Source organism: Coturnix japonica, chromosome 1 (genome assembly GCF_001577835.2).
Source record: "Coturnix japonica isolate 7356 chromosome 1, Coturnix japonica 2.1, whole genome shotgun sequence".
Taxonomy (NCBI): domain Eukaryota; kingdom Metazoa; phylum Chordata; class Aves; order Galliformes; family Phasianidae; genus Coturnix; species Coturnix japonica.
Genome location: NC_029516.1, coordinates 156,765,610 through 156,778,569, shown reverse-complemented (window position 1 = coordinate 156,778,569; position 12,960 = coordinate 156,765,610). Strand labels below are relative to the sequence as shown.

Below are 12,960 nucleotides of genomic sequence, written 5' to 3'. Positions count from 1 at the left end.
TAGCTTCTCTAGAGCCTGATTATACGTTCAGCCCAGGGGCAAGCAATAAAAAACCTGCCCGGCGCTGTGAGGTCTGAATCAGGTGCTAACACTGAACATGTGCTGGAGCCTCTGCTCTCCTCTCCCCCAGTGCTGGGCACTGGAACATTCACCATTTTACAGCCTGTGGCAATGAAAGGCCAATTTAAGAGGGAAAGCATTGCTGACAGTGTTATCCAAAAAAAGCCAGGCTCTGCTTTAACTGCTCTCCGCCCAAGACTTTGGTGAATCCAACACCACTGTGACACGCTGAGTAAATCTGCTTTGTACAGCAGCCTTTGGAAGCAGCTACAAGGAAAGCAATCACAGGCCCAGAGACAGACAGACCTTATATGTACATTTATTACTTCATACAATCAAACTGCTTCTTGTACAAAAATTAGCAGTGGCACCCGAGAGGGCTTTCACAGACATTTAGAAAGAGACATGTAAACACAGCTTCAGAACTTGATTTTATGTCACACAGGTACAAACTTGTGTGCGTATACACATACACACATGGATGTGTATGCAGCTCTGTACAAAGACCAAACAAATTGTTGCAGCAGGCTGAGAGGTGCTAGAACATTGCTGAACATTGCTCTCTAATGAATCAAGCACCCTTAAACCAGGCTTTCCCCCAAAGGGACATGAGTTAGACTTGCAGTGAGCCATAAGCTCATCATTAGGGTCTTGCATTCCTCCCATTGTTAGCCTGGCCTTCCTCCCCTAATTGCTCCTTGCTGTATCCCACTGTTGGCTCCCTCCCAGAGGCAGTGATTTAACCTTCAAGCCCACTGAGGTGAGTGCAATGGTGAGACTGGGTGGAGATGAAAGGGTCAGAATTAGAGCTAGACACCTACACTGAAGAGTCTCGGCATGAAAGGGTCGGTATTGTGGGGTGCCTGATCTACAGGAGCCTGCTGTAATGCTTGGGCACAGCCATTGCACAGACAAAGATCTATGGCCTGGAAAGTAGAAAAGAATGAATGGAACTGTACAGAAAAAACACTTCTAAGGTACAAATCATAACCGTTAGAGAAAGACTGCAGCACCCAAATAATTCCCACTAGAAGGAATGTCCAGTGTAGTGGATTCTGCTTACCATGCAAGAGTTTAGTTTAACACCTTAAGGGCGGAGGTTCATCAAAAGGCCAAAGAATGACATTTCTGCTAAACACTGTGCTTTCAACAGCAGCAAGGGCCCTGCTGCTTGCAACATGAAACAGAAAACTGGTACTTACATCTTCCTAAGTAGCAACTGCTGAATCCAGCACTGCTCTCGGGCAGATGAATGGTGTGAGTTATTGGCATTTGTGTCTATTTCCTTCTAGATCTTGCCTGTGTAGAGTAAGCTCCTTGGGCAGCACTTGTCTGACTAGGGAGAAACCCTGAAGTGCTAATCTGGCACTGGCCGCAGAAGACTCTTAGAGCTTTCCTCATTTCTACTGCAGTAAAACAAAAAGGAAACAAAAAAAGGAAAAAAGAATAATAGCTGCAGCCTACAGCTTTCATAAGGAAGAAATGACACACCGTGGCAACGCTTTCAAAGCTTTCTTGCTATAAAGGTCCAGCTATTCCCTGGGAGGAACAGACTGGTCCTGGTAGTAATTTACCCCAAAATGACAGAGTCAAATGCAGCTTTGTGCTTGTTCATCTTCCAGGGAAGACAGAATTGCTTCTTTCTAACAGTTGCAGATATTATGAAGTGCAAAGGCTATACTGGGCAGTTGGTGCAAACCAGGCAGGCAAAAAGCAACTGGAGCTTTTATTCTCAGTGAAAAGGGAAAAGCTGATGTTCTTCCTGCTCTAATCTCACTGGTCAAGACTATAACAAAGCTAGTGGAATCTTCAGAAAGATTGGGACAGCAGCTGTGTTTCAACCAGTCCGGGGGCACCAGAAGGTATATTTCTGAATGGCCACATGAAAACAGGCCTCTACAGCCCCAGCTGTCTTGTGTCAAATGCAGGATTTATAGAATCTCTGTGGTGTTTCTCCATGCAAATTAGTGGAGCCCTTCAAAATGGCATGATCCATCCAAGCTGCGGTCTTTGCAGAGAAAGAAAGAAAAAGGACTGCTGACAAACAAAGTAGAGAGGATACCACAACCACACAAGTTGCTCACATAAGCAGAGGATGCTGCAGAGCTGTCAAGCACACACCCTGACTGTTTTTTCCCCTGAACAGTAGACAGGCTCAAGAAGCATTTACATTAGTGGTTCACATGTCATGGCCCCAAAGACCAACGTGCTGGATTACAAACATTATTTGGAACTACCAAGTAATACAAAGATATATTCCCATCCAAGATGTGGTGTGTGATTCTGAATAATTGGCCTCATCTCTGAGCAAGATCCATTTCTTACTCCAGCCTACAACACCTGGCTACGTCGACCAGGAGTCTCAGCAGAGAGCCAGAGGGTGCAGAACCCACCCAACTGCAGGACATCTCAGATCTACCATGACACTTTGAGTCATACATACAGAATCACCAGGAATTTCAGAGCTTCCATATTCCTCTGTAAATTTTACCTATCCTTCCCATTCCTACATTATGAAACCTAAACGAGTCAGGTTGTGAGGTTGTGAAAAGCCCATACTGTCATTGCGACCATTATGTCTGAGAGTGGGGATTTATCGTGCTAGAGTTTATAGCCTAACCTTTCTCATCACTTGCGCTTGGGACAGGAAGAAACATGTAAATGAAGAGAAATAAATAAATGAGATTTTACAGATTACCTTCCCCTAAATTAAATGCATTTATAAATGTTAAGAAACCTTCATTTAACAAAAGTAACATAACAAAAGTAGTTCTGCAACATAAACAAGTGCAAATACCATTGCTTAGTAAAGCTGGGAAAGGGCTCAGGCCCAGCTAGAAGGCCTGGAAGTCCACAGCCATGTGTTCTAAGGACATATTAGTGCCTTCACTACTGTTATTTTAATAATATTTAGAAAGCAAAGTTCCAAATCCTACATAAATGCACAAAATAAAGTCAAAGTGCCTACTGGTCAAACTTCAAAGTGCCTACTTGTCAAAGCGGTACAAACCACATTCAGCATGGAATGAAAGCAATCAAGGTCCTTTCCTTCTCATTTCCATTAGAAGTCACAGGTAACATCATTCCAATCTGAAGTGACATCAAAGCCAAATGGGTGTACAAGAGAGGAGAGGTGAGCCTGCATCTTGATGGAAAACTGATCCTCATTTCCACTGTGTAAATGCCAATTAATTCTCTGGTTCTGCTCTGGAAATCCAAGCACAAAACAGCACCAGGGTACAGCAACTTCAAATCCGCGTCTGGGGGAGACAGAGTCAGCAGCCCAACAGAACACAGCACTTGGAGCAGGGGGTAAACGAGCCCTTGTTAGCTCCTCTGGAGTCATATCCCCCAGCTGATTTATTGATTCTAGCCACGAAAGATGACTATAAGGAGGTAAACAGCACTGCTCTTCATTGGGAAAATAAGATGATTATTCTCAGTATATTTATTCCCTTCCTGTTTGTCTGCTTTTGCTATTTCAGACATTACTATTATTATTATTATTAATCATATCTGCTTGTTCACTCCCTTTAAAGGCAAATAGAGTTTAAAAGATCTTGTCACCAGGAAGGGGTGGGGGAGGGACAGGGAGAATGGCAGACCTTTTATTAAACCTCTGAAAATATTTCTAACTCACATTGCAAGTGAAAACAACAAAAGCCATAAACTCTTGCAATGGAAAGCTGTCGGTGAGATTAAGCAGATCCAAACTCCGCCATCCATTTCTCGTACTTCTCCAGGTCTGCAGCAGAAACAGATTTGGAGATTTTCTTCAGAGCCAATTCAAAGTCCCCCTTGGTAACTGGCATCTGAAGCTCCTCTTTAGAAAGTGCTCGAATCTCTTCTGGAGTTAAGCCGTTAATACGCCGTCTCATTGCCATTAAAGAGGCATCCCTGGAAATACAGGACAATGCATTGGAGCTAATTGCTAGCAGCATGTGCTGTAAGCCTATGAATTTTGATTGTATTCTCTTGCTAGAAACCACTGGCAGGAACACTTCAGAGAGCACTTATTTACCAGAGAAGATGCGGTTCACATCTTTGTTAGCATTCACATTCCCAGATCCCACCATTAATTCAATATAAAGAATGCACTGGCACCAAAACTCATTTAAGCATATGGCAAAATGCACAGAGATAATTAAAACTATAAAACTGAAAGCCTTTTATAATGATTCATAGAGATGAAATTCTACATCTTCAGCACAGGAAAAGGCAGGGCGGGAGAAGAACTGCACTGAAGGATTTTTCTTTTTCTCTTCCAAAAGCGCTCTGGATGTTGCAGATCTCTCCATTAGGATTTCAACATCCCCCCCACATGCAGCATTCAGACACCAACACCACGTGGCCCTGGGGCTGAGGCCATCAGTGCCTGTGGCTCCCCATGCTCTACCTGTTCCGTCATTCCTCCCCAGCTCTGGAGCTGTCAGCGTGGCCCACTGCCACAGAGAGCGCCGCTCATTTCTCACACCACAGCCCACACGCAGTTTGAAATTACATTTTCTCCTTCCCCAGGTTTTTATTCCCACCGGGGGATAACACAGGCCTCAGGGAGAGCAGGTAATTTAACTATTGTACTGTGTGACACATACCAAAGTTTTCAAAAACGTGGTGCTGCTTCACAATTTCAGCAAAGCAGCAAGAAAATATACTCCCAAGCCACGTTCTTAAAGGACCTTGATCTCATGGGATTTAGAAAAAAGAATCCAAAGCTGTTATGCACTTCGTTAATAAACATTTGGTTAATGCAGACAAAGGGTAACACAAGAGGATATTTGCTCAGATAATTTTTATGTAAGATCTAAGCAAACTTGATGACATCTCAAGCAAAACACTACGGTGTTTAGACTGCTCCACATGACAGTAATGCGTGGTTCAGGGAATAGATCTGGACCCCAAAATATTCAGTTAGTTTGCTTCAGCTGCTGTGGGTACTGCTTGTTTTTTAATCAAATAATGCAAATGACGACTTGCCATGCGGTCTCACTTGCAGATTAAGGGGAAGGAGATACCTGCAGACATTAGTGATGTCAGCACCAGAATAGCCTTCAATCTTCTCAGCAATTTCCTCAAGGCTGATGTCAGGATCCATTTCTACTTCCCGAAGATTAATCTTCAGTAGCTCTGCTCTGCCTTTTGCTACAACGTAAAAATGTGTGTTTGAGAACTTGCAAACATTATAAACAAAACACAAATAATTTAGATTTTTCAGTGAAGAAAGCAAAGAAAAGGGTTTGATACAAGAAAAAGAATGGGAGAGCAAATTACAGTGAAGTGTGGAATCAAATACAGTAAAGGATAGGGCTTCGATCTGTATATTAACGCAGTGCATTCAAAAGACATTTTCCAAAGCTGAACATCATTGGAAATGCCTGTTATGTCTCAGGTGACAAAGCATTTGGTGACATGCTACCCAAAGGCACTAAAGCACAGTCCTACAAATGTCTGCTTCTTCTTACATCCCTTTGGATTCCCCCTGCTCAAGTGTTTGATTGCGTATTATTCACACAGTTTAATTAGAAACACAATGAGGATTCTATTAAGGGAGCTTTAGACAACACAAAGCCTCTAACAATAGGCTGAACTTTAAGTATGTGTTTAAGCACTTTACCCAGTTGGGACCCAAGAAAGCTGCTGAAGCCTGACAGAAAACAGATACATTAATACAGTAAATGTATTAATGTATGTATAATACCAATGTCTTGGCATTCCATTTTCAGACCTAAGTGTAGCATACATACAGTGATAACCGGCTGTGTAAATGAGTATCGATGCAGCCAATTAACCATTTTGCTTGTGGAGAACACATCCGTATGTGCATTTCAGTCCATATGCTAAACACTCTGGGCTTGACAGCTTAGGCCTACTGCTACACTGCCTAATGGTGGTAAAGTGGAGGATAAATGCTCTCCTGGCTTTTGCTGTACAGAATCACCAACCAGCTCAGCCCCTTATTTCCACAGACAGTAATTGTTATGACTCAGAACAGAGGACAACCTTGGCAGAGGGAGCAGCACTAGAAAAAGCCAAAAGTCAGAAGGAAACATTGCACATGTTTTATTCACTGATGGCCCTACTTTAAAAAAGGAGGGAGGAAAAAACCAGAAAGCTTGTCTAAGGCTGCTAGTTTGGAGTGCTCTGCAGAACTGTCAAGAATATAGATGGGTATCAATCACGCACCACTGGGACCAGCTATAAAGTGGGGATTTATTATTTAGAGAACACACTGTACACACAGCATACCTGCAGAGAGCCTCCTGTATCAGAGAATATTCTTCTCATTTTTCTACTGGGATAAGCAAGCCCTTGCAGTAGTTTAAGAAAGAAAAAGGGTAGAATGTATGTGTGCACCAAATGCCCCAACAAAGAGGTGTGTATATAACACACCATTCTGTTCATTAAATTGCCTGACCACATCAAGTGGCATAGCACAGCTAATAAAAACATCATTTAGACTCGCACAGAACAGCTCAACTTCTCTTATACATGGAATAAATGCTAGGGAACATAAGACTGGAAATAAAACAGGAGCACATCTCACATGTTGTCCAGGGTGTAATCTACTGTGTCAAAAAAACCAATCTTGTTTAATTAGAAACAAGAGCAAGAGCTGATAGGATTTTAAACTAATTGGTCATAAAGACAGGCATCCTGTTAGGAGCTGTGAGCTGCGCAGACAAGCTGTACAACTATTAACTGTCCTTATACCTGCTAAACTCAATCACAATCGCTGTCAGCACGAACACGCATCTTGTTATCTTGAGTGCTCATGCAGGGAGATGAAGCATCCACCGTACCAGAAAGAAACAAAGCTATGCAAACTTCAAGTGATAGGAATCTCAAAATTAATAGGACAGGTGAATGACAGCTGGGAAAGACAATACAAGCTGAGAAGTCTTGGGGCAGGAAAGCAATCAGCCTGCTGCATTCTGAGCAACTCGCAGCCTAGTCATAGCGGCGGGCAAGCAGTGATTTACAATGAACTATGCCTGTAAGTTGAAATTCATGGATCCACTTCCTTGCATTTGTCTGCAAGGGCATGAGTGCATTTGCAGTATTTCTTAGCGTGTCCAAAGGCTGTCTTTGATGATCACTCAAGGATTGGCTGTTAAACGTTTAAAATAATTCCAGGCTCATTAAAACTAACTCTTTCAATGTAAGAACCCATCAATGGGCTTGCAATGAAATGCAGCAGCTCTTTGGCTCTTTGTTTTTAAGCCCCCAAGCAAGTATTTAATTTTTTTCCTTTCTCTCACTCTCTTAAGAATAAAGCAATCCAACCAAACGATTAACTCCTGAATTTCACTGCTCATCACAAAACCAAAGACTCCTCCCAAATCCAGCAGTCTTGAGGCAGTCCTATGGTAGCTTCAGGACATTTGAAAGTAAAATGCTTGTACCAAACATACCTGTGGGCAAAGGTATATAAATCCTTTTTTCTAGTCTCCGTCGGAGAGCTTCATCGATATCCCAAGGAAAGTTTGTAGCAGCTAATACCATAACCATCTTGGAAGGGTCATCATTCTCCAAAGCACCACCTACTCCTGCAAGCACAACAGGTTAGAGAAGTTTTACTCTACTGCTCTTATTGATCAAGATGCTTGCTAAGAAACTGTGCAAACGTTACAAAAACTCAGACAAAGCTCAGCAGCCGTTCCATATACTCCTAGGGCTGCCTTCCAGACTTCACATGGCTGATGTACCAGAACTATCACTGCCACAGAAAGAATCACAGAATCACAGAATGACCTGGGTTGGAAGGGACCTCAAGGATCATGAAGTTCCAACCCCCCTGCCTGGCAGGGCCACCAAACATACACAAAGACTAGATCAGGTTGCCCAGCGCCCCATCCAACCTGGCCTTGAACACCTCCAAGGACGGGGCAGTTGATTCTTCTGCTGAGACAAGGAAGGGCTTTCTTGGACAGTGCTAACTAAGTCATATGCAAGTGCAGCACTGTGCAGCAAAAATACCATCTCTCAAATGTGGCCATAAAAGAAGCAGAAATCACTCCCTCACCTTCCAAGGACTGTAAAGAAATGTTCACTTGGAGAGAATAAGTTGCCTACATGGGGTTTACCACAATGAACGTTTGAGGACGTTATAAACAAAGAGTGGTTCAATAGCAACTGTTACAGAGAGGCGGTTATCAAAGCACTACACTACAGAACATTCCTCAGGTGGTGGTCCTTGCTGCGTGCACCTGCACAGAACAGGTACAGAATATACCTCAAAGGGTAATATTAGCGGTCAGCACAGCAAACAGCAAAATCAGATTTGATGATGGCGTCCCTAAGAGAATAAATTTGTTTAAATTGCTTTAAAAAATAAATAAAAAGACCTATATTTAACTTCACAAATCTCCATTATCTGCTCCTCCTACAGTAAAACATCCCCTCAAAATGAGTTAATTTTCTAAAACAGTCATGTTAGAAAATATAAAGCAGAGCCCCTTTTTCAGTTGTCCACCCTCAAATTATCAGAGAATGCATTCCTCTCAAATTTTGCCTTACTCTTCCCCCATCCATAAAGCCGGGCTTTCCAGATTGTTCAAGTTTTTTACATTCCCATCTCTAACGAAATGGCATCCCAGCCCCAAGCACGGATCTAAATCTGTAATCTTTACCGTCCATTTGCACAAGCAGCTCTGACTTGACTCTGCGACTCGCCTCATGCTCATCGGATGTGCCTCTGCGGCTGCAGATTGAATCGATTTCATCAATGAAGATTGTTGCTGGAGCGTAAAACCTTGCCTTTATTCAAATAAAAACATCACTATTAAGACCGTAGCAGCAAGCTACGACCACGACCCAGTTCAGCTACTACATATATTACCTTCCCTGCTTGTCACAAGAAAGTAATTCCAGACCTTGATTCACAGTCGGTTTGGCACACGCTTACATTTATACATTTTAAATGGTACTCCTCAAGTCAGAGGTCTTGCAAAGAGGAAAAGGAACGCAATCACCATGTAGGCAGTTTTTAATATCGAGGTTTTGAGCTGATGAGGGCAAAGCAGAGTGGATAGAATGGAACTGTCTATCTCAAAAGACAGAGGTTTCATCTGACAGTGTGCCAGAAGCAGACCCTGAAGGCAGGAATGACCCTTTCAGTATAGGTCCACATGGGTACATCCTTCACACAGCCCACACAATGGACTGCACTCAGAAACACTGAGAAGCTTGTCCATCACTCAGAACTGAAACAGAGCTAGAATACATATTGCTCCTAGAATAACAGTTCTCAGTTCTTTCCAATTTCAAATAACTTCCTATAATGTCTGTCAAGATCACCACTCTGCCTTTAGCCAGGAAAGCACTATCCTCAACATGAGTGATGAGCCATTTCCCTCCTAATCCTCAGTGACATTTCAGAAAAGGATGAATACACACGTTGTCTTTTCTTTATCTGGATGAGAGAGTCTTAGTGCATGAACTCAATACTTTCAGCATGCTACTGGAGGGGCACAGAACTGAGAGGGAGGCCCCTTCACACCTCACTGATTCCCAGATCACATCATTGAGGACGTACCATTTCAAACAGGAGGCGGACAAGCTTTTCAGATTCACCTCTGTATTTAGATGTCAGTGTAGAGGAAGACACATTGAAGAACGTTGTTCCACATTCTGTAGCAACAGCTTTTGCTAGCATTGTTTTGCCAGTACCAGGTGGACCAACCATCAGCACACCCTGAAAGGTAAAAACAAAGGAGATGAACAACAAGTAAATTTGCGCAACAGTCCTCTACACTACATCTCAAAATAAACCAAAATCGGTATTTTGATTGCTTAATATCATGATCATCATCAGTGGAAAACAAAAGAATCCTGCATCATGAGAACAGCATGGAAGCATACTGTGACTTATTCTCCTTACTGCCCCACTGAAGTCAAACACAAAAGGCAATTGCAGCAACTATCACAAGAGAAGCAAGTGACAGATTTACAGACTTGCTCTGAATCAGGCAGGACCTGGATTTGAACTTGGTTCTTTCCCAGCTTACAAGTGGCTGTACAGATGGGTGAAGAGAATGAATTCATCTTTTTGGAAGACTCCTTTGTGCAGAAAGCTCCACTGAAACCAAAATACTTTTTGTGTTCAGCAGTAGAGCACTTTCCTGCAGCAAAACATTTTGTCAAAAAATCCTAACCACGCACACGTGCGAATCTGGCTGATTTTTACAAGTCATTCTGCATGAGAACATTCACTGGACATGAGGGTTTGTCCCACTGCTTAATTAATCTCAGTATTTCTGTGGCCAAAGTACAACTTCTTACCATCTCCTGGACGAAAAGCCATTCTTACCACACTGCTGGACAGCGCTTTTTGGCTTATGTGGACTGCTGCACAACTCCATTTACTATGAACTTCAATGACTATTAAAAAAAAATGTCACCTGGACAACTGAGCTATGATCAAGTCCCTGCGTGGCAAACACATCATTAGATTGCCTTTCCATCTGTGCTCTGTCTGTAAGAGAGTAAGAAGCACACACCTCTCCAGCTCAGGGCACTGAGTGGAGCATTTGAAACAACAGAAGGAAGGGGCGCCATTCAAAGGACCAGGGTGCATTTGAGAAGTGACCCCATGTGAACGTCATGCAGTTCAACAAGGTCAAGCAAAGACACTGCACGTGGATCAGGGCAATCTCAGGTACATGGACAGACTGGGCCCCTTCACCACCCTCATGAAGCCCTATCTGCAATACTGTGTTCAGCTCCTGGGTCTCCAGCACAAGGGCATGGGCTTGTTGCACCAAGTGACCACAAAGATGATCAGAGAGCTGGAGCACCTCTCCTACACAAAAAGGCTGAGGCAGCTGGGCTTCAGCCTGGAGAAGAGAAGGCTCTGGGAACACTTTATAGTGGCCTTTCAGTACCTGATGGGGGCCTACAGGAAAGCAAGGGAGAGACTCTTCATCAGGGTGTGATAGGACAAGGGACAATGGTTTTAAACCAAAAGAGGGGAGATTTAGATTAAATATTAATATTGATCTCTAAGGTCCCTTCCAACCCCCACGAGACTATGATACTATGATACTATGATACTATGATACTATGATACTATGATACTATGATACTATGATGATGATTAGGAGGAAATGCTGTGCTCAAAGGGTGATGAGGCACTGGAACAGACTGTTCAGAAAAGCTGTGAATGCCCATCCCTGGAGGTGGTCAATAACAGGCTGGATGGGGCTTTGGGCAACTTCATCTATTGAGAGGTGCCTCTGCTCACAGCAGAGAGTTGGAACTGGATGAGCTTTAAGGTCCCTTCTAAGTCAAACCATTCTGTGATTCCACAATTTACTTACTCATTACTACAAAAAAAAACCAGGTTGTTAGCTACATACACAGTGCACTCAGGACCCACATTAATACTGAAGCACCAAGACTGGTTAATCACCCTAACTCAAAGAAAAGACAGTATTTTTTAAGTGAGACACAACAGAAACAACACAGGTTTCTGAAAATAAGTGATTCCTTCCATCATGAGGTTACTGCAGACTCCAAGGAGGGCTAATTCACAATCATATCTTTAAATACTTATGTTTGTGAATAGTATCTCTGACCACTGCAGCAACACACCACACTATCCCCTCAGCACTAGAACAGGGCACTACGACTTTGAGCACGGCACTATGACAAATGTAGTGTTCAAGCTTTTCTTTTCCCAACTACAAAATCTTACCATATGCTAACAAGAATTTCCTAAAATTAAGTTGTACTGGGTTGCAAGGGTAATGAAATTAGCTAGAATTAGAATTGCATATCATAATGTGCTTTGCAATTAATATCTTACATAAAATACCATAGCAATAAAGTATATGCTAAACGCAAGCCACACAGCAAATTAGATTTCATCTGTTCCTTGCAAAAACTTACTTCAAAAAGCACACGGAATGACATGGAAGAGATCTATAAAAACAAATCAACCGGGAACGCAATTATTCAAAAATGTACTATTCAGAAGCAATAGACTCTCTGTACTCCATTTTCCATTAACTCTTAATACCTTTATTGCCATTTAACACTTAGCTAATGCAAGCTCAACATACATTCATTGGTAAATTAAGTTAGAACTGTTCATACTTCTTCCATACAGCTAACAGTCCAATGTCACTCTTCAGGCTGCTCAAGGTTTCCTAAACTCCAGAGCAGCAAGCATGAAAAGCAAATTGACTCCTTTTTTTCCTCCCCATGAACATTCAGACATATACCGTGATTTCAGTTGCTGCACAGTCATACCAATAATATTATAATAACACGAATGTGAGCCTGGAGTGACGGGGTGAAAATTACTTGGCCTGCGATAGGTAGGGCAGAGATGAGTATTTGTTCTCTCTAAGTTTAAATTGAGGTTACTTTTATATTTTAAAATATCAACTATATCAAATCACACTTCATGCTTGTTCCTGACAAACTGGGTTTACTTTAAGAGCTGGTGATGTAAGGGGCTAATGGCGGGTTTTTTGGATATCACCTTTTGTCTCCATTATTCTGGAAGGTCAAACTCCAGCTTCAGTCACACATCACTGCTGACTTCATAAGCCCCTTGCTTTGCACCATCTGTATAACTACGACAGTGAGCGTTACCTAGCATAGGATACCGGGGGTATTATATATGTACCTAACACAGGTGCAATGCAGCCACACTAGATGCAAAGTCAAGGGAACATTGAGCTCTCTGGGGATTCGGAGAAATGTCACAAAAAAAAAAGAAAAAAAGAAAAAAGCAAGCAAAAAAAAGCCACACCTTGAATTCTCAGCAAAATGAGATGTGCATGGCTGCAAAGAGAAACACAGGATCAAGTCGCTCTTTCCCGCTGCAAGTAGGAGGCTGCCACTTACTCACTAGTTAAAATCCTTGACAAACACAAAGACTTCTTTATTCCT

At 42.5% G+C, this 12,960-nt stretch overlaps 1 protein-coding gene across 2 annotated transcripts in view; it reads right to left on the bottom strand.

Moving 5' to 3' along the window:
- Positions 1-363: 363 nt before the first annotated feature.
- KATNAL1 (katanin catalytic subunit A1 like 1) overlaps positions 364-12,960 on the bottom strand; it is a 36,146-nt gene continuing 23,549 nt past the window's right edge. For both annotated transcript variants that reach the window (XM_015852009.1, XM_015852010.2), the window contains exons 7-11: positions 9,596-9,754; positions 8,691-8,817; positions 7,473-7,607; positions 5,076-5,202; positions 364-3,957 (exon numbers count right to left, since the gene is read on the bottom strand). In XM_015852009.1, the coding sequence (XP_015707495.1) occupies positions 3,759-3,957; positions 5,076-5,202; positions 7,473-7,607; positions 8,691-8,817; positions 9,596-9,754 (747 nt within the window). In that variant the 3' untranslated portion in view covers positions 364-3,758. The remainder of the gene's footprint in view (positions 3,958-5,075; positions 5,203-7,472; positions 7,608-8,690; positions 8,818-9,595; positions 9,755-12,960) is intronic.